This window comes from Cinclus cinclus, chromosome 1 (genome assembly GCF_963662255.1).
Source record: "Cinclus cinclus chromosome 1, bCinCin1.1, whole genome shotgun sequence".
Classification (NCBI taxonomy): domain Eukaryota; kingdom Metazoa; phylum Chordata; class Aves; order Passeriformes; family Cinclidae; genus Cinclus; species Cinclus cinclus.
The window spans coordinates 128,903,402-128,926,242 of record NC_085046.1 but is presented as its reverse complement, the minus strand read 5'-3'; the positions used below and the strand labels follow the sequence as shown (position 1 = coordinate 128,926,242).

The 22,841-nt window shown below is 40.7% G+C and overlaps 1 protein-coding gene across 2 annotated transcripts; it reads right to left on the bottom strand.

The window, feature by feature from the left end:
* Positions 1 to 575: 575 nt before the first annotated feature.
* PLEKHF2 (pleckstrin homology and FYVE domain containing 2) lies at positions 576 to 21,380 on the bottom strand. 2 transcript variants are annotated; one of them, XM_062490363.1, is made up of 2 exons: positions 20,797 to 21,380; positions 576 to 3,669 (listed from the first exon to the last, which is right to left on the bottom strand). In XM_062490363.1, the coding sequence occupies exon 2, from the start codon at positions 3,653 to 3,655 to the stop codon at positions 2,906 to 2,908; it is 750 nt and encodes a 249-aa protein (XP_062346347.1). In that variant the 5' UTR covers positions 3,656 to 3,669; positions 20,797 to 21,380; the 3' UTR covers positions 576 to 2,905. The 2 variants fall into 2 exon arrangements, with proteins under 2 accessions (XP_062346347.1, XP_062346356.1); XM_062490372.1 differs by lacking the exon at positions 20,797 to 21,380 and adding an exon at positions 20,164 to 20,223.
* Positions 21,381 to 22,841: the final 1,461 nt, after the last annotated feature.

The following is a 22,841-nucleotide window of genomic DNA, read 5'->3' as shown; positions in this document are numbered from 1 at the left end:
CTACAAGAGAAGTCAAGGTTCATTCCATTCTGCAAAGTTCTAAACAAATATCACTGAGGAATAGGAATATTTCCATAAAATACATTTTTAATGCTTCTTTAAAAAGCTTGGACCATATACAACAATTTCAGATGAAAAATTCCACACACACACATTGGTTTGGTTACAGCTTCAGGGATCAGTGCAGCACAGTGCAAGTTTCATTCACAGATAAAAAGATATCCGAAATAGGTACAAGTACATTCTCAAAATACAGGATGTGATCTAACTCTTAGAAACCCTTTTCCCACCACCAAAAGGTGCTGAAAAGCAAAACCTATGGAAACCAAGGGGAAAGTACACAAGGAGATGGACTCTTTAATAAGACAAGTTAATATTTGACAACTTAAGAAAGAAGAAACAAGTGGATAAGGAAGAAGATGATTGTTAGTCACGGGAAGATATGTAGAAGGGAGGTTTGTACTTTGATTCCATAGAAAAACTGAAGCTAGCAAGTCTCCACTCCTGAAATAGAAATACCAAGAGGTAAAAAAAAAAAAAAAAAAAAAACACAAAAAAAACTTTTTTTTTTTTTTTTTTTTTACTGTGAGAAATACACTGGAATACATTGCCCAAAGAGATGGTGCAGTTTCTATCCTTGGGGATATCAAAAAGCCACCTGGACACATTCCTGGCAACCAGCTCTAGGTGGCCCTGCTTGAGCAGGGGGTTGGTTCAGACAACTTCCAGAGGTTCTACCAGCCTCAGCTGTCCCATGGCTTCCCAGAGGAAGCAGCAGACAGACACCATCTTCCTTCTCCTCCCAGTTTACACAGGTACAAGACCAAGAGAATAGGTCATGGATTTTTGTCCAGCAGGGGCAGAAGTGGCCCATCTGGACAAAATAAGTACTATTAATTCAAAAAGTAAGCACTATTAATTCAAAGTGCCTTCCCAGAACAGCCCATTTTCCCTGCTGCAGGGTCACCTCTCCCTCATCTTTCAAGGAAAAAGTATATGCAACTATTTTTTTCCACTAGTCTTTCAATATATACAATCTGGCAATTTTACAGAATCTTCCTGGTCCCAAATCTGCATCAAAGTGTTTTTCCCTTTGTGCATTTATTTCCAAGTAGAACAAATACTCCTCAGTGCTTCTAAAGAAAGCCTTATTTTTAGAAATTGTCCAAGCTAAAAATACTGATGCAATTTTCACCTGAAGCAATGTCTTGCAAAGTATGAATGTAGAGTGCCTCTCTCTATAGATGCTAAGTGCATCTTTAGCTACCAGAAATCTCATGGATGGATATGGCTCTAAAGTACTCCGCTAATTTTTATAAAAAAATATGACTCACACTTTCAGCATACAGAATGGGAGACTAGTGCAACATGCAGCATTGATTGTTTATTCAATAAATATTTAACCCAATTATTGCCAACCAAGGCAAACAGTGCAGAAATTGTCATTTAGAAATACAAAAGTTTAACATTTTTTTGTATTAAGTCAGTTGCTACTATATTCATACAACTATTTCAAAGAGGTTTTTCTGCTTCAAAATTGAGGTTATCATTATAAAAATACAGAAACATATCTAGGGGTTTAACATGTCTTTGCAAGTGTAACTTTTGCATTTATATGGGAACATGACACTTCTGTATTCAAGAAAATAAAATGAACACTATGATAGAGATTTTCTGCACTGACAATTTCATTACAGTCTTTAAATACATCTTTCTTGGTCCTGGGTATACATTTAAAATGAAGCAACTTGCATCTCACATTTATCCTGAGGTCAGCTGTGTAAAAAGGAAAGCTAGTTTTGTAAGGATACTTGCAGCCTTCTTCAAAATAAGAGGTTATTTTTAGACAAGCCAATAAAACTCCTTGGGGAAGAAAAAAAAAAAAAAACAGTACTCTCACCATTGTTTAAAAAAAAAAAAGTGGCTTTTTTGGGGATTTACTTCCAAAAATATGTAGGTTAGCACACCCAAATGCTGTATCACCCAACTAAAATTTCAGTATGCATTTGCCAAATCTGAAACTTAGAAACTGTTCTGAAAAGAAAGTATATAAATCCCCATGAAGAATCTCCCTAAACTTCCCATCTCAAGATCCCAACCCACAACAGAACTTCTGCAAAGAGAAAGATGCTGAAGCCTGTGGGAATCTGCAGTGTCTCCAGGTCTGCCTGCACAGGTGAGGACATGCCCTTTGGGTCTCCAACATCCACCATGGGGTGCAATTATGACCTTGTCAAAGCTCCACTTTGAACACAGCAGTTATTTATAATAGCACCAACAATCTCTCAGATACCAGCATTTAGGCAAATACAGACATAAAATAGGTTTGTTTCTTCCTGAATCAGCACAATTGGTACAAGGCACTGCTTGGCATAGGAAGTCATAAGTAACAGCAAAACAAGAGTTTCCAAGTTTTGTGACATTTAGGTTTGTACACTGGGTGATGACCTTGTAATTAATTATATACCATGGCTAGAAAAATAAGAGTCTACAGGATTAACAAAAAACGTCACTATCCCATCCCTGCTCACAGTTATCCTCCCTAGATCTGAAAAAACCCTGCATAACATACCAATGTGAAACATTAGAAAGTACGGGTTGTTAAGAAAGTACATTTCATCCTCCAATCTTCCACAAAAGTCTAACCTAGACACAACTCAAGTAAATGAAGTTGGAAAATATTCTGATAACATTTGCACCAGTCTATCCCTGCAGAGGAGAAAAAAAAACAACTATTGTTTAGAGAATTCATAGATTGAGGCACATTGCAGTTGAAGATATTCAGGCATATTTCATGGCTAGAACAGGATTTCACTGAGGAACCTCACTACAGACTTCCCCAAAAGCAGCTCCATATGGTTTGAAACACAACTCGCAACACATGGAAAAAAAACCATTTTGGTCCTTAATCACTACTGTCTTCATCATCATCATCATCAGACACATCATTTAAAGATGACTTAGGTGACTGGCTGTAGGAGTCTGACCTAGTGGACTGACAAGCAGTCATCTCCCCTGTAGAAAGAAGGTCATAGCAGAAGTCGCAGATTCTCACTGGCTTGGAAGACTGGCTGGGGAGCAGAAACCTCTTTTCCGAGCAGGGCCCGCAGACGACGAAGCCGCACTTGCGGCAGTGGTGGCGGCGGTTGACAGGAGTGAACTTGGCTTTCTGACAGCGCATGCACACCGTGGCTTCCGAGTCCGGCACCCACACAGCTGCGTGTTCATTGCTAGGGGTCTTCCCGCTTTTGGAAAGCAAATCAGAAACGCACTTATTTATGTGGTTCATCCACTCCGACTTCTCTGTAGCAGTGGCAGCATAAACCGCAAATGACTTCGTTGGTGTCTTGATCAGCCACCCATTCCGTAAATCTCCCTCATCCTGGATGGAATCGATGGTGACATTTTCCAGTGGGATTATGTGCTGTTTGTTGTATTTCTTCTTCTGGATGACAATGTTACCGTAAACAAGAATGTCATTGAACAGGAAGAACTGCCTTGCTTTGGGCTTCTTCCTACACAGTTTTGTTAGGACTCCCTCTCCAATCAGAACACGGCCAGGAATAGTCAGGGGTTGACCAGCTGCTCCAAAGCAGTTTTCCACTATACTTATTCTTCTAGTATTTGCCTCACTGTTTGCCAAGCGATCCACCATCTTTCACGAGTAACCTAAAATAAGAAAAAAAAGTTTCTTATTAGAACAGGACTGATTCAACAGCAAGCAGCCTACCCCAAGGAAGGTACCAACCCCATGTTTCTTAAAATATCTAACAGGACTTGCTGGCTGAGAGGCACTGACTTGGGCTAGATTTAAATAAAGTATTAACACCTAAGAATTTTTAGCAACTGATTAGTCTTTTTTCCAAAAGCAAAAATGTTCTGTGCAGCTGACAGCTATCTTTATCACACAGAGAGCAGCTACAGCGCTGCATTTGAGAGCTCCAGCAATAAACTAGTTCCTCTCTAATACAGCTGCTGCATCTTGGTTTAATGCTCATATTTCTCTGTATATCCTCCTGCACCTACTCCAGATAGCAACAGGAAGTATCATCCATCATTTCAAATTCTAATGCTACAAAAACATCAACTTAACTGAGCAGCCTGGAGACCCACATTAGTTTTAACACAACAAACAAATTACATAATTGCTGTTCACACAGGAAACCACACTCCCCAAGCTAGCTCACTACTGCTCTTTTTTTTCCAGTAGGTAAACCTCAAATCATGGGCCAAAACCATGAATCTACCTGCTGGAAACATTTTGTACAGGCCACAGCTTGCACCCCCACTACATCTGCTCTCATGGCAAACTCTTGAGCCAGGAACAAGGAGTGAGTCACAGCTGGTGGCTCACCACCTGCTTGCTGCTGCCTTCATTTTGCAGGAGTCCCACAGTCCCTCCCTCCTCACCTACACCAACCACATCTGCATCGATAACATTCAGGTGACCTACACTGGCAGATCTGCACAGAGGACAAGCGAGACAGCTCACAATTGCTCTTGAGAAAAACTAAGTGACCTTCACCAACTCAAAGTTGGTGAAAAAGACTACTTTCTATTTCACAAAGTGCTAATGAACTGTATGCTCCAATTACAGATTAAAGCCCCACCTCGTTGTTCCCCAAGTAGAAAGTAAGGGTTTTTTTCTTGTGAGAGTTAGCTAAGGCATCCAACAGGGAACTAAAATTAAGAAGTCACTATAGTGATTCATACCTTGGCAAACCACTCTTTAGCCTCTTGTGCCCTACAGTTTCCCAGGGAGAAGTCTGGCAAAGGCAAATCCTGCCAGTCCGATCCAGATCTGCTCCCTTTAAACCCCTTGTGAGTACAGCCATGAACCTGAACTGTTGTGCTTGATGGAGCACTCAGACATCTGGCAGAGGCAAGTACTGTGGACATACGTTTTCTCAGCACACAGATGTTTGTTCCCCCAGGCCTCACAGAGGGCTGATGCTCACAACACCCTTTGCTAAAGCCATGGCTTTCAATGGTGAGAAGAGCAGAGCAGCAAATACTCCAGTGCCTTCCACCACCTGTGCTTTGCAACACGATCCCAGGTTGGGAATCCTCTACATTACTTTTTTCTTTAATCTGCACTGCCTGCCATCAATACAGCATCAGCCTATAACCAAGAGGAAACTGGGCTGAAACAAGGCTCAAACTTGATGCTACTCAGACTCCATTGCTCTGCTATAACCTAATGCAGGAAATCTTCCTCCTATGAATCAAAGCACAGATACTTCCTTACAACACAGGGAGGAAACCTCTCATCAGGCCTCATCTAAATAAATATGTTACCTGTGATTACACACATCCATGTGGCTGATGTTAAGTATTATTATTATAAGTTACTGTTTTGAAACTGTAATTATTGTCACACTAAAGTAGTTCAATAAGTGAGCTTGCATAGATACAACTACCTTTTGTAAACTCCGCGCACATTACACTGTATCAAAGTCTGACACTAAAGATAGAAGAGCCTCCAAAAGTTATTTCTCAGCACTGTTTTTGAATTTTCTGTACATGTCCCACAGCATTGGTTACAATACATGAGTACTGTATCAAGTAGCTTTATGGTTAAGAGAATTAACAAGCCACCAAATGCAAAACAATTTCGATCTGCAGAAGGTGAAGATAAAATACAAACTGACAAGTAAAAAGTAGTAAGAAGGGAATGGAAAAGAAACTAGGAGCTTTTTTATGTGTACTTGCTGTTGTCCAAGGCTCCAAAAACAAATTCAGGTGCCTGACTGCTAAAGCCCAGGAGGGCCAGTTAATTGCCATCAACTGCCAAATAACCATTTCCATTTAACAACATACAAGAAATAAACTAGCATCAAAAGTGAGCCAACAGCCCTTCAAACTTAAAAAGCAAGGCCTCAGTCACAGGGTCAGTCTAAAGTTTATTTAATAATCCCATGTTCTCCATGAAGTGGGAAAGGACGTCAGTCATCAGAAGGCTAAGGGGACAGCCCAGAAAACACACTTTTCTGCAGGTACAAATCAATACGCACTACTTATGAACTTACACTTCTACACAAATTATCTACAAATTACAGTGAGTTAAATGCTTTTGATAGTCCGCAGGGGGAACACTACTCCCACCTCACCCCCACAAACACAACCATGATTCTGGGTTTCAGTGAAGTCACAGCCACCTGTAGGAAGCAATCACTGCTCCACAGCTCCAGCTCAGCCACTGCACTCCCTGCCAATAAAATGCAGACTCAGTTCAAGGCCACTGCAAAAGCTTTCAAAATACAAGTCACTGGGAGATGAAAACAAGGCAAGAAAAAGCTAAAGGTTTCAATTAACTGTTCCCTAGGACAATTTAAGAGAAAACAACTCTAACCAGGATCGTTTAATAATCATAATGGCTTAAAACCAAGACAGAGGGCTCTAGAGCTTGTGCTGAACACTGTATTTTGAGCTGTTTGCGAAAATAGTCACTAACTGGACCTTAAGCAAGAATCCGGGGAAAGTCAAGGACTATTAAGTCCTTAGATAAATCACATCTCTTGTAGATTGAAATTCTTTTATGTAATGGATAACATTCCCACCTGCCAGCTTCAAGGCCATAAATGCCACAGGCTGCTGCCACCAATTCCACCTTTCCAAGGCATTAATTTGTATTTTTCCACACTAACAGACTGGACTTTTTAGAATAAGCACTCAGATATTTTACTCATGAGTTTTCAAAGAGCTAAAACCTAAAAGTCTATCTGAAATCCTATGCACATTAATGCCCATGTACCTTCACTAGCCTTTTCTGAGAAAGGAAGTAAGCTCAGAAATGGACAGGAAACTAACCAAAATACATCCTGATTCCAAATAATCATAAAGCATGACAAAAATAGACCAGAAATACAAGAGAAGACATCCCTAACTGACAGGAGCTAAAGTTATGAGAAGTGCACCTCTTTCTCTCATGAGCTCACTGATCAAGCAGATTTAAATTAAAATATTGTCTGGACAAACAAAAGAACTTTTAATCCCAAGATGTCACAGTCCAAAAGCAAAGTTATCAATTATCAGTCATTAAATATTACAATCTTGCATTAAAGCACATTCAGATCTATTGTGAGAGACAGTAGATCATCATAACCTGGAACTGAGTGGCAATATCCCCTCTTCCAGCTAAACTTTATTCTGGCGTTTCTACTGTTGGGCACCATCAGAAGTAGATACTGGATTACTGCCCTGAAGATGGAGGATCCCAAGACCTGATTAAACAAAGTAATTCCTGATTGATGACAAACTGCTGAAAACATGCCAAATCCTTCCCCCCATGCAAGTGAGTGATAAACCACAACTGTAGACTCTGAAATAAAGGTTAGACAGCTCCACTGAAGGGGAGAGTGTCTTAATACATACTCTCAGTTCATGGATGCTGTGAAATAAAAAACCTCAGACTATTATTCAGAGTTCTGTCACGTGACTAATCTCACACTTCTGGCACATGAACTCCTGAAAGTCCTGAGGCCCTTAGGCAAGGGGGACTCCATTTGTGATGGACTGGTGGTCCTCAAAGACACCAGATTCATTTGCCCCATCCAGAGGGCAGGGCCATACCAGCTGCTACTCAAAACATTACAAAACCCACCCCCAAACAAACCAAAAGAACACAACAGATCACTTTGTAAGAAAAGTAGCTACAAAGAGCAACTTTATAAGCAGGGTTTAGCTGCCTTTCCAAATAAATAAATCTCAACTCTCAAAATGCTGCAATACCTTCAGTTTCTCCCTCTCACACACCCACTCTTAATACCTTTCATGATGAAAATGCTGGGCAAAGGCTTTCTTTTCCATGGCACAATATGCTATTTAAAGGTGACAAAGTATTTCATGACACAGAAACCCCCAACTCTTCTACAATATAAAGAACTGTCTTTGACGCTTAAGTTATTTCTGCTTTTATTCCCAAGAAGCTTCTAGACAAATAACAATTCTGATATCAAGATCTACTTGTGCCCTATTTCAGTCTAGTTTTCCACTTGTATCCTGTTGGTGAGAACAACCATCTTTAATGTGATCAAACACAGACACCACTGAAATTTTTGAAGAACTAACAAATTATCCACTTACCTAAACCACAACCCATGTTGAGGAAATCAGGCACTTACTACAGTTATTAACATTCCTAACTAGTGCAGCAAGAAAATAATTCTATTAGGGTTGCCATGCACTGACAAGTCACTTTGCACATAATTTTTTCTTTCTGCCACTGTATCCTGGAGACCAAATCAATGATCTCCCAGGACTCAATGCTTCTACAGGTCTTATTTAAAACAGAATGTTTATTTAATATGCTAGCTCTGCTTGTGATAATGGCCAGACTAAACTTCACAGAACTGCTGCAGCTGAGGACCAATATAAGGAGTCAACTAAAAAGAATGCAACCCTGACTGACATAGTCACACCCAATTCAATACCGACAGAAAACTTTTCTACTACTACATTAGCACTGTAGCAGTCAGCATTAGCACCACAAGCAGAACCACGAATAACAAAGGTGCTAGAGGGGAGAAATGAGATCTAAAAAGCTGTTATGGCACAGTGATGCAGACAGCTCAGCACAAAAACATTTCCTCACCCCAGCTCATAGTACCATCACAATCAGCACTCCCTTCAGGCTGCAGGACAGGCACGAAGAATGTGCAGGGAAGGGACACAACCCAAATTCCCAAGTTTCTTCAGCAAGCCAGCAGAACTGGCAGTGTTCCACTACTTCTGGCTTGGGCAAGAACAAATCAAATCCAGTGTACAGTCCCTGCTAACAAATGTTAATTAATAAGCATCTAACTTTTGGCATTATTTTTCTTCAACACTCCTTCAGGAGAGAAAAATACTACTGGCCTTGTTATAATTGTCAGTTCATCTATCATCATCTCTGCAATTAGCTATTAGGCTGTTAACAACTATATTTAACACATTGCATTAATACAAACCAGGCAGCCTGTATTTCTCAGAGCCATGGTATCAGGACACAGGCAGTTGATTCCTATGAATATTCACAGTTAAGGTGACAACTTCAAAGAAATGAAAGCATATTTAAGCTGCTGCAAAAAGCACAAGAGCTCAGAACTAACCACCAAGAGGTCCATCCAGTCCTAAAGCTGCAGCAGGATCCTGGATGTTTCAAAGCCAGATTCAGTAACACAAGTCCAACAAAAAAAGTGTCACTGACCACACCACCAGAATGGACAAAGTGAGATCTAGATATGGGTGCACTGAAGCACATGTAGGGAATAGAAAAGAGTCAGAAATGGAGGAGTACAAAAAGGAATAAAGACAGAAAAGGCAGAAACAACAGATCTAAATCAAAGCACTTTATACCTTGCCACCCAATAAACTTCTAAATAATTATCCAGTTGTCATAGAAAGCCCTTGTTCTCACACCTGCACATACAATGCCAGCAACTATGCTACACCACATGCATTCAAATTAACCAATTTTCCTTCCACCATACATGAAAAGTTTCTAGTCAGAGTCACTTAATAGCAGCCAAAAGTTACAGGTTTTATCATGCTTGACTCCACAACTCAAAGGTTCTAAATAAAACAGAAATTTCAAACAAATTCATTTTGCTTCATTATACTTAAATCACAGAAATTAAACCTATATGAAAGGTACAGAAGATTAAAAAAAAAATTTGCAAGACAGAAACAAGTAAATTGTAAGCCAAGGACAGACAAGAACTATCTGCAGACCAGATATCTACTGTGCATTAAATGACTGGTTTGTAATATGACTCATTATTTGGATCCACAGAGGAAAATATCACACTCTCACTAAAAGGAGCTCATCAGGCAGAATCAGTCATTTAATTACGTGGGAGTTTTTTAGTAACAGGTTTAAAATAATTGTTATATGTTACATTATCACATCATATTTATACAGCTGTCCTTTTGCATGTTACCTGTGCAAGGAAGACAGGCTAATTTGAATTACAGCTGCATAAACAGCAACAATTAAGTTACCCAGAACCCTAATACATCCCTCACTTAAAGCTCTGTCTGAAACTAATATCACTACATTTTGTGGACAAACTTCCAGCTATAAAGGCATCTCAGTACTGCAATACAGTATGCTACCCTATATCAGTATTATATATATTGCTCTTAAGAGCAATATTTTGCACTACTGCCAAGTAAAACACAAGTGTAAATTTCTGAAGTGCAACCTGTTTAATGGAATTAATGCACTCAGAACAGTTTTAGTGTGGAAAACTGCTGAACTAAAAACATGCACCACAGAGCTGATCCAAGTGAGAAGACACATCAGCATGCTTTAAATTTCACTTCAGCCTCACTAGTTACACCTCCTACCCTGCATCCTTCAGTACATCCAGACAAGGGTGATACTGATGCTTATCCTGGTGGGCAAAATTGCATTTTCTATGGAGTTAGATCTCATCAGCTACAATCAGAATCCAAGCATTCATGCACAAGTCACCTTGATGGTTCCTGACGGGGAGTGCCAATAACAACAGCTGGCTTAAATATAATACAGAAAGAGGCATTTAATTAAACTTTATTTCTACAGTTCAACATGTAAAATAAAATACTGAGGAAAATTAAGTGTTACTAATAGCTTAAAAAATGGGTTGATGGATAATTATTTCATTCAATTGTCTGCAGTTACTTAAATACATCTGTAACAATTAACCAATAGCTTTTTTTAGTATTAATTATATATTTGCATTATTCACTGGTTGCTTTTTATTAAATAGTAAAAACACTGATTTGAGCATAAAAGTAAGTGAAATTAAAAAAAAAAAATTCACCCACAAAAATACTATGTCGATAAGAGATATGGGTATGACATGCTGTCAAAAGGTCTTTATCACTGCTAAAAGCTGACATGACAGCAACAACTAAATACCTGTCCTGTGCTGGAGCTAGCTGGATGCTATTTAAAACGTAAGACAACAACTGTGACTCAGAGATAAATACAGCCTTCTAACAAGCAGTTCTCTTAATGATTCTCTTCAAAAAGTTTTCCCCAAACTGTTATATTTAACAAATGGTCTTGCTATCATTATCATAACCAGCTGCTAAGGATATAGAGGATATCCTGATAACATATCAAAGATGTAGCAAGTCCAGCAAAAAGCTTCATCACAGAACTGAAAAGAAAGAAGAGCAGAGATATTCAGAGAAGAGGCTTTAATCAAGGTAGAGATAATAGCAGGAAATGAGGCAATAACATCCCTCTGAACTTCAGCATAGTCTTTATCCAGATAATCACTTCTGACTAGGCTGGTTAATGGCTGCAGTGTTCAGAAAGGTACTGATAGTGGGACAGAAACTTTGACTTGATTTACAAACAAAAAAAAAAAAAAGCCCAAACAACCTTTTCCTTATGGCAATGTAATCTGTTGAATCTTTAAACCATTTCCCACACTCATAATAAATATCGGTATTTAATAAAGTCAAAAGATGAAACACTAGAAAAGATGATGGCAACACCAAGGCTGCTTCAGATTACAGATGCAAAGATGCAACATTTTCATCTGAACACTATAAACAAACAGTTGAAGCAGCAATCAGTAGCACACTGGCAAGAAAGAGGGTGTATAGACCTCTTGCAAGTTTTATTTTATAGAAAAATCCTAAAAATCTTGAGAATCATATGAATGCATTTTTTTTCTTCCCTCCCATGAAGACATCTTCCTGCATTGTGCAAGCCTGTGGAGCAATGGTTCCAGTGAGGGGAAACAGATTAACTAACTCACCCCTTTACTGGTATATCCAGTATGACCCAGTAGTCTTAACCCTTCATTTGTCCCAACCTGTTGGCCAATGCTGTGGCAACAACCACAGAAACCATGCTGGAAATATGTTAACAGCAATCACATTACCTCATACTGTGCAGCCTTTGAAGACTCCGCCTTGACAAATCTTTAGAAACTCCCAGATTATTTCTGAATCCAGCATATAGTCATGTCCAACTACATCATGAAAGTCATGAAAGCAAATCCATGCATTTGTCTGGTTAGATGTCATCATAAACCTATAATTACTATAATGAACTATAAGATAGATCATACAAACTATAATGAACTGCTTTTTTAACTGCTGCACATGACTGTCACAAGTCAAATCCCACTAAAATTCTTCTTTCAAGTACAGTATAGAAATTATTGTTTTAACTGGCTGACATCTTTTAGTTTAGTAATTCTTTCTGTAAATTACAGAAATTTTTGTATGATCTAATATCTATCTTGCAAGCAAGGACTGCTCTTTCACTTTAGTTGACCAGTTGTGTAATAATTGCTCATATAATGTAAATAATTCTAAATATACAATAACAACAAAAAACCCTCAGTTTATTATCAAACCTGCATGGCAAGTGCATTGCTTTTCACGTTTGCATGATCAAAATGAGTTAGGAATTCCTGAGTTCGGATTGCCTAGAAAGGCCAATTCTATCCTCAGGATGGAGATAATTCCTAGGTAGATCTTTTAAGATGTGTGACCTTATATTGCCTACCCCACTCAGAAGCTCATCTGGGTACAGAAAGCTATTTTTAGCAAAAGACTATTTATTTTGCCAAGCAGCATATGTATTAGCACAGCAAGAGCAGAGCAATGTTGTTTTACTATCCAGGCTATTCTGCTGAGTTACCACACTCCCTGACTGGCTGTATGCAGGCAAAACCATCTAAGTTCTGCACATTAGCTGCTCACAAGGTTTGTTATTTAACACCATAAACCTCAGCCGGAAATAAAACACCAACTTAACCTGCTTGTAAACAGAAAGGCCAACTCCCACATCCACAAGAGTTATAATGCTAAGTAATCACAGAGGAGACACAAAGAAAATAAAGGCAAGCAGAAGAGAGCTGTCCCACCAGACATGTCTGGCCTGTTTTAAACCTGCCCTGCATGAAGGATGAGAGGAACCACCTTGGCCATAAAGCCACGTGCAGGAATGGCAGCACCCCTGCTCCAAGCAAGAAACATGTGGCACTCAAAGAGACAGAGAAATCCAGAATTGCTCAGTTCAAAGCTGCTCCCATCCCACTGTCTTCTCCTGCTTGGAGAAAACATGAAAGATGGAAATGCAAGCAGTACTAAAGGGTTTGTACCACAGTGAAGTACATGAGCAAGAGGCCTCGATGCACTCCTAGACCAACTGGAAGGAGCTGTATTTTCCTGTTCCCTGCTGCACTGGAAGTTATCCCTGAATGCCTCTTAGGGGAGAAGATACCTCACCACAGAAGTCCAGGAGGAACATTCTTTTAAGAGGTCCAACTTTTTAATGAAGTCAGCTGCTTATTACCACTGTCAGGCTCCTATTTACAATAAACCATGGTAGCTAGCACTGTTGTTGTGTTCTGGCATGATGAAGACAGAGCTGCTGCTGGGAAGAAACACAATTCTCCATGCCCTACCTGGTAGTCAAGGGTTGGAACAAACAGAGCAACTATCTAAACTAACTTCTGTGTCCTTACCCATCTCTTGTTAAGCTGAGCATTCCCTGAGCATCTACACAGGCTTACATAGCTTTGGGCAGCACTTCAGGAGCTGAGGTGCTGCCACATTTAAATGTGCAACTTCTTAACACTGTTTCAAGATGTGAAAGAGGAGGTTGCCAGCATGAGCCTGTGGAAGAGCTAGAATTAAAGGAATTATTTAAAAAGCAACCAAACAAAAAACATACACAAAAAAAAAAACCACAGCCAAAAACCCTGAAAGCTTGAATTCTGCAGAGATGAACAAACAGGCAGGCCTGATCCACCATGAACAGTGCTCAACTTTGACAAACTTGCCTCTCAACGCACAGAAAGCAAAGGCAACTACAGGCCCATCAAACACTTGCAGCTGCCAGCATACCAAAATAGGGATAAGTAAAAAGGCTGATATTTTGTATACCTAAAAATTATGTATTCATAAAATACAGAACACAAGTGTGCCCTTTAAAATTAATTAACAAACAACTGACTATAAAAAAAGCCCTGTATTCAAATCAAATTTTTGTGGTCATGTGAAAACACCTCAGTATTTTGACTTGCCATTTGCACATATTTAGGAACACTATCAGTGGTTTAGCTTAACTTCTGGTGCTAGCAAACTGCATCTTTCATCTTAACCAAAGCATTGGGGACATACACCAGAGTATAGATTCAAAATCAATTTCCACAGATCTGAAATCCAAAAAAGCTCAAGTTCCTTCTGAAGTTTTCCACATTTCTGAGTAGATAAAAAGGCAACAGAGGAAACACAGACAACAGATCAACACCTTTGAAATGTGCCTGAAGAGACACAAACCCCATCTGCTGGGTCGGTGCCTAAAAGACCACTTGACCGGGCAGCAGTACCAAACACCAGGATGCATTTTTCTGTTTACAATTTAAGGTTTCCCTACTTCAACTGTTTAGCTGTTTGGAGAGTCTCTCCCAGCAAAGGTTACTCTCCAGTTTGGCAGCAGGGACTCACTCCTCCCTTCCAGGCCTGGACAGGGGCTGGGTGTGCCACTCCCATCCAATACACTGCTTTTTAAGGACTGCTGCTAGCCCACTTCAGCAGCACCGAACCCAACGCACAACTGGACAGCTGGGCTAGCAAGTTACTTGACAGATACACACACTAAACACTAAATGGGCATTCTGTGAGACACACACACACACACAAAAATTTTAAAAAGTGTTAGTCAAAAGGACCCAACCAATTTCTGAGCAAGCTAGATCCGGCTTCAGCTTTGTCAACTCCACTGCATCAACATTTTAAATTTAGAAAAGACCTATTTAAATTCTTTTCAGAAGGGGACACAGCATCATTAGTATAGGAAAACAGATCCAGATGCAGCTGTTCTACAAGAACTATTGCCAAATCCATCTCACATGCAATTTTCCAAAACCAGATCGGCTGTGTGGTTTGTTGTTGTTATGGATTATTACAGCACACATGGAGGCAACTTGTTAATGGCTACCCAGACAGTCTCTCAGTCAATGTGAAAAAGAGGATTTGGTTTCCAGTGACTGAAATAAATTGCATTTTTCAGCATGCTTCTTGCAGCAAATTTAACTGACAAGTACAGAACACTTACAGAAAGATCTCTATGCATCTGTAAGATACAAGTATACATGAAAAAACAGCACCTCCTGGATCTCAGGGCACCTGCTTGTTTTAGCACTTGAGAACTACCAGAACAGCTACATGTTCCAAAGAGCTTCATCAAGTTCACAGAATTAATTTTTTTTACTTTCCACAAATGCAAACCTGTGACATACCAGCCTGTTCACTGCCTCATGTGCTTTTATTATGCACAGGTACTTATACAAGACAGTGTTAAAAAAAAAAAAAAAAAATCTGTTTTAAGTTTTCTTCAGCTCACTTTTATTACCATTATGAGAGAAGTAACTAACTTCACTTACAGTCTAACAAGGACTAGAGGACAGGTAATAATTCACAGCATGACCAAACTAGAGAGATTTACCAAGTAGTCAGAGCCTGGCAAGCACCATTAATTTTCTGTAAAGTACTACAACACAAAAGGACTTTCACTTTTAGCAAGCCATGTTTCAAAAGAGAACAAAGTATTCCCATGGAGTCTCACAATTTGCAAGCACAGGAACATAACATCATTGCTATGTCATTTTTATCAATTTTTTCACCTGTATGGACTCTTTGAATCGTGTTATTGGAAAAGCAGCTGCACAAAGAGGTTTCTTTTACCAGCTCAGTAATTTTAAGCATTTCCACAAAACTAAACAAGACACAAGCCAAGTAACAAGACTCAACCTTCTCTTGTTTGAGCAGGTGCAATAGCCTCAACTTTCTCCTGCTCCTGACCCACCTAAGCTAAGAAATTTCTACTTCAAGAATAACCCTAATAATATACTACACTGTAGAAATACTTCCAGGAAACCAGGCAGCTGATCACTACCTAACAGGATCAGACAAAACACTGCTGGAGGACATTTTCAATATTATAGTAGGCAAAACAGAATATACAGACATAATGAACTCTTTCAAATTCTTCACTCCTTAATTAAAAAACTCCAAGTAACTTCTACCAATAGCTCACCAGCAAGAACAGACTAAATATAAGTATGACTGGTTGCAGGGAATCCTTTTCCTACTATTTAAATCCACTTTAAGAAGTTGCCCAAATCGGTACCAAAAATGGCTCACACCCCAGTAACCACGTACAGTGCTGGCACTGGGAGATCCCAGAGGTGCAGGAAGCTGAAACACAGCTTAGGGCTTGGAATCAAACTACATGTGATTTTCAGGAAGCATGACAGAACTGAAGTGCTACAATCATGGACCTGTCACTGCTGATTCCCAGCAATATTTAAAATATATTTATCCAGCATTATTTAAAAACACATAAGCCAACAAGCCAAGGGTTGAATTCTCTTTCTGAGCAAGGGACACAAGACCTTTCTTACGTCAAATGCTGCTACCTGGTGACACACGGATGAATGGTGAAAACTGACATCTGATAGCTATTAATAAAAGCCAAATGGAAAGCTGTAATAATGATACCATAAATAAAACTTGACAATCTTCAATGTAACCAGCCTTTCAAGCATAACCTGTGTGCTAAAAGGGCAGTTCACTTGCCTTCATGCTGTTAACCTAGATCAGAGAGGGGTGGAGGGGGAACTAATCACTGTGACACAGAGCTTTTAGAACAGAAGTACACTGAAAATCACTCTCAAAAGTTTTGCATCACCAAGTACTGACAGCTAAGGCAGGAGAAATTTAAAGCACAAGGGGAAGGGTAAAAACAAGGAGTTATTTCCTGAAATAACCCCTTAATCACAGCAGCTTACTGTAGGTGATGGCCTTCCTAGGAAATGCATTCACTGGCCCTTTTCCGTTTCACCGCTTGCAAGATGTGCTGGATTTATTTTAGTTACAGGGAAAGCAACTGGCGTACAGACTAGCTAGAGAACAAATGGAAAACTGCACAAAGGTTTGCACTGAAGTTACTTTGCACAAGGAAGATGCTGACAACCTGAACGGCTGCATGTACGATAGACTGTTAATTAGGTTAGCAAATTATGTGTACACTTTAGAAATGCAGATGTTAAAGAACATGCTGTAACTTTTACTTTTTCAGAAGGCATACTATATACTTAAAAGCAAAACAGTTACCTCTAAAATTATATGCTGGAGGCACAAGAAGCATTTAAAGAAAGCTAAAGCTGCTGATACAAAGATCATATTTATCACTATTTAGCAGCCCCATGTGTCTGTTTGAATCAGTAAAATTTCTCAAGAGATTGCCTCTCAACACAGTAACTAACTGCTTGCATGTCCCCTTATTACATTCACCCACATTCTTACAACCCCTATTACAATGGGGTCGGAGGGCAGGGTGATGCAGCAAGAACATTCCTGTATTTGAAACCCTTAACTTTCAGCTGTTTTTTTCCCCCTTCTTTTACAGTCTGAGGAATACCAAAATCCTATTGCATTACATATAAAATACACTTAATGTTCTACTGTAAAATAAAATGATGCAAAGAAAAAAAACAAAGTAACTCCCACCTCATTTTTAAAATCCTTAAATTATTCACAATCACTAATAAGCTAAAAAACCCAAACAAAAACACACAAAAAAAATCAAAACATTACCGATTTATTAGGTAACATTACCTATTCATGCAACTAAAGCCGACATGTGTGCATTTTTTTTACTGTGTAGCATTAAAGTGGCAGGCTGAAAACCATGCATTACTCTTCTTTTCAGTAACACCTCTGCACAGTAATATTTATTTTCATAAAAGGAGAATCTTTGTCCTACAACTCTCAATCAAGCCACTTCTCACGTGTACAGCATTTATTTCAACTGAACTACTCTTGCAGTCCTGAATTTGCAGGACTCTACTTGCTAACATCATCACATCTTACAGTTCACGACAACAATGAAATTATCTTTAGTAAACAAATTTCACCATGCCTATCTATAGAGTAGTTTTTCACCACCCCCTCAACTATAAAAACAAGTCCTCCAATGAATCATGAAGACAAAAGTTATCCTACAACATCAAACTTGGCACTTGCTGCATTAGGGAGACAGTTTTAAATACACGTTTCTATTTCAGAAATCTGTATTTGCCTGTATGTATTCTCTCTTGGAACAATCTCCAGATGACACTGTCATCCAAATACTGAATTAATAAATGAAATTATTAAAATATATAAGCAAGATCCATAACCTAAAAATATATTAAAATTAAATGGAAAAGTAAGATTGAATATTAACAGACCTTAAAATAAGTCACAAACGCACCTTTACAATTCGAGGATGTAAAGAATAAGGTTTCATTTCCTAACAGAAAATCAAGAATTTAAATTCCTTACCTACCATCATCTAAGAATCATATCAGTTGTTAACACTAGCATTTCCTTATTTAACATCACCCATCAATAAGTGCACTTTAAGAAGAAAAACCAGCATGTCATTTGTTTGCTAGGACACCACTTCCAACATTTTATCTAACATACATTTTCAGAAAATCAGATCTGCAAGTACTAAAAAAAATTCAACTCTGCCTCATCTATGCCTTGACCCTAAGATTTCACTTAAAACACCTCTAGCCTTCTTTCGTGAAGACAAGCCACTACAAATGCTAGAGGTGTATGAAACCAGTGTTTGTACTCTGCCATAATTGCTCTCATGGGGTTTTTGGCTCTGTCATATCACACCCCACCTGAAATTGAGGTTCCATACCTTTACTGCTCTGAAACTGTCCTGCATCCACCAACCACAACCAGTAAAACTTAAAAGCCACGATATCTTTTGAATATAGCAAAGATTTTGCCAATTATATTTTTTTGTAAACTAAAGGGCTTTAGTATACTATGGAGAGACCCTTCTGTCACTCTGGGGACATGTCTAATTACTACAGTTAAAGCTCAGCTCCAGATTTAAGGGAAACAGAAGAAAGCTCTAGCTGAAAAATTATTTCATCACTGCATCTCATGAAAACTTGCTTCTAGGTGAAAAGATGCTACTCTCTTTTTACAGAATAAAACAGAGGAAACCGAACCAGCTTCTCCAGCTAAAAATTACTACATACCAGTTTGCATTTAGCATTTAAGGGACTTCCTCTACATGAGCTTCTATGTAGAGCAAAACTCAGGCACACCAAATGACACACAGCCGATTTGCATTCAGAAGCAAGAATTTTGGACTCAGGCACACAACACCTCACTTTCACTGTTGTTTTCAACAAAATTGGTGGAACTAAAACTCCTGGAGAAGCATTATTTAGAAACTGAGCTGATATAAAAGACATTTAGCAACACTGGGATTCCTATTACCCACTAGGATTAGTCAAGACTCTTTAGATTAGAGGCTAAAAGCAAGAGCACTTGCCTTCTGAGCTAAAGAACCTATTCCATTCTGCATGCTGATGACTGCACACAAAGCAATTAATCTGCAGGATCTCAGCACCGATTACAGTGCTGTCTTTAAATACTTCCCTTCTTCCAGACAGGCATCCCTAAAATAATTCAATATACAAGTACCAGAACTTAAGATCTGAATATTTAAGTTCTCCTTATTTCAGGAGAGAAAGAGGAATTTGCAGTCTCACTTCTGAAACAGATTCCTGTATTGTGGGTCTGGTTTTAGAGTCACTTTGCCAAGTGTATTAACCTCATCTGACCTTATGCTGTCAGGCACATGGAAGCTTCAGATATAGAATTTCTCAAACAAGCATCAACCCTTTCAGTAACTCTTAGCATAGCCTGAATTAGAACTTAATGATGCTTCTGGAACCATTCGCATAAATTCAGCCAAAATGCAATCCCAGATCTCCGGTTATGAATATAAAAGGTCTTTTGGTTATCAAGAAGTATTGTACTGATGCTTCATGTCAAAACCCGAGCTAGAGCTAATTCCCTTAGTAGGGACAAAGCCGATACCAGGACAGGCTGCTCAGCAGAGTCACCCATCGCTTTCTTGCCATGATGACCAGTTTTGCCATTTATAAACATCGGTGCCTACGAACTTAAGTATTTCGAATGAGGCGAGAGCAAAAACATGCGGCTGTCTTTTCTCGAGCTCCTTTCAGAAAACAGCTTATAAGCCAAACGTATCTCCGGCAGACCAGCTGCATTCCCCTCAAAATATGAGTATTTCATGGGGGGGGGGGGGGGGGGAAGAAAGGGAAAAAAAAAAAAAAAAGGCACCTTATGCTCGCAGCCGCACGAGTCGCGGTTCCGCTGGTTTTTCACCACAGCGTCAGCACCTTTGAGGCGACTCGCTCCGAGAACGACACGGAGTTTCACCGAGCAGGGAAGGGTCGGCGGAGCGCGGCCCCGCCGGGGCAGGAAGCGCCCTCCGCCCGCCCGCCCGTCCCGGCGCCTCGGCGGAGTCACGAGTCCAGGAGTTTCGGACACTTACGTAACGCCGCGGGGCCGGCACCGCTGTTGTTGTTTTTTTCTCCCCTCTACCGAAGACAAACCCGTTTCCGAGACCACCCCCACAATTCCTCAGAGCCGTGGGACAAGCCAGCGCCCGCCGCCGTCGCTTCCTTCCCCAGGTCCTGCCCGCCCCGCCGCCTCCCTCCCTGCCGGCGGGACGCGGCACCGTCGCAGCCCCGCGGCGGGACAGCGGAGCCCAGCGCCGCCTCCCGCCCGGGAGCTCCTTCCCCCCCCCCCGCCAGGCAGCCCCCGGTTCCCAACATGGCCGCGGGAGAGCGGCCGGAGTCCCGGCGGAGAAGGACTCCGCGAGGAAAGTTTCCCTCTCGCTCCCCGGCCGGCACCAACCCGAGTCGAGCCAACCCCCGAATGCCCGGAACGCGGCCGGACAGCGCTGCTCACCCGGAACACCCCGCTCCGGCCGCCGCCTGCCCCGCTCGCCGCACGGCCGCGGTCATACCCCCCGCGCCGGGGGACGGGCTCCGGGACACCGCCCGGCGGGGCGGGGCCGCCGCCATCTTGGGCGGGAAGGAGCAGCGCCTCAGCCTCGAGCTGCCCGGAGAGAGCCGCCCTGAGCGGGGACGGACGGAGCCGGGCAGGGCGGGCGGCGATCCTGACCCACGAGTGGCACCTCGTGGAAGAGAAGTGCTCCAGGCACGAGACCTGCCTCGTGGGCTTTTTTTTTTTTTTTTCTTTTTAAAGAAACAGAATGTTTCCATTCTTTGCGGACGATCGCGGGTTTGCGCTCCCGCCCCGTGGCGCTAAATATGCTCACCCAGCGGTAATTCAGGATGGTTTTTAACCACCTGTCTCTATGCAGCACGTGGAAGGGAGTCAGTAACGTGTTTCTGTTATGTTCCATGGTTTTGAGTTGCTGGTCATCCTGGAGAAACTACGGCAGGTCTGCTAGAAGGGCTCCCACCAGAAGCACTGTAAACACGAGGAGCCCCTTCCCCCTCCAGTGTCAGATTTTTTAGTACGTACATATCGAGTCATCCAGAGCAGTACTTTCCAAATCTAGCCGGCTGCTTGGCAGCTCACCTGATCCTCTAGGATTTCCATCCTTTGATGGATGTTGTCGGAGAGAAAGGGTGTCTGGGAAGGTTCTGAAGAGCTGTGGAGCAAGGGGGAAGGGCACCATTAACTTCTATGATGTTGCTCCCGAAAACGGCCCAAAAATTTCACTTGCGTGTAATACGGCAGTTTCGTTATTCAAATTTCACGTTATTGAGCAAGAATGTGGTTTGCTTTTCTGGAGATTAAAAATAGGTAATGGGGCTTTCCAGCAGTAATCATGAACCCGCTGAGCTTTCTGACTTTTAAACAGAGTTCTCTATCCCAGCTCAGCCACAGACAGGCAAGAAACACATCACTGAGCTGGGTTTCTCCTGCTGTGGAAGAGGGACACAGGAAAGGGAGCAGGACATGGAGGTCTGAGTACCCTACAACATGACAATCTGGTCTTCCATTTCTTCCTAAAATTCATCCAAGTGTGTCAACCTGAGCCATCATGTAATTATTCTTAATGCACTGGTTTATATAAGGTGTGGGCCAAGCTGTTTAACGTAAGTTTTTTGGAAACGGGTGCTTTTCCTGTTTAAGCCACAAATCTGAGTGTGTGCAGCAGGGGGTATTTGGCAGGTGCTTCACGTGTAAAGAATTCAGGCACAGCCAGTATTTAAATTGGCCACAAGTGTCTTCATTTTGTGAGTGCCAGTTGCAGAGATCTTCACACCAGAGGGTCTTTTATGTATGGGCTGGGCTGGTTCTTGTGAACCAAAAAGATCCCTTTGCGTTATAAACTTCTGTAGATTTAACTTGTCCTTTAAATCAATTTTCTTGGCATCAGAAGCAGCTTCATGGTTAATCAAATTTCCTTTCATGCTCACAAATAATTTTATAACACCCAGTCAAGACGCAGCAGAAAGTTGCTTACAGACAAAGTGAAGCAAAGTTTCTGCCTGTGTGTCTGTGTTTTAATTCTCCTCATGAAGCACAAACCGTGTTTGACATTGCTTTCTGAAACGTTTGCAAAGTGTGACTAACTGCAGTGGGATGCTTTTTCTACTGTACGTGGTAATGGAAAAGCAGGAGGAGACCTTAACACTGGTTAAAAGAATAGTAAGTAGCCTGTTGTCTGAGGAAGGCTGGGAGCTAAAAATGACTTAATGTTATCATGCAAAGCAACTTTAGTGCTATGAAAGCCTGCCATAATTTTTTTCTGTTATTTTCCTTTATCTTCAGAATTCTTTTTTTCCCTATTGAATGGAATTTCTTTTACTCTATTCAGCAAGAGGAAAATGTTCTGTTTGCAAATCCTCAAACACTTGTTCCTAAGTCTATTAAAAAAGTAAACATTTAACCTAATTTTTAAGTAGTGCTGAAAAACTTGGCTTAATGCCAGAGATTCTTACTTTGTGTTCACTATATTGAAATGTCATACTGAT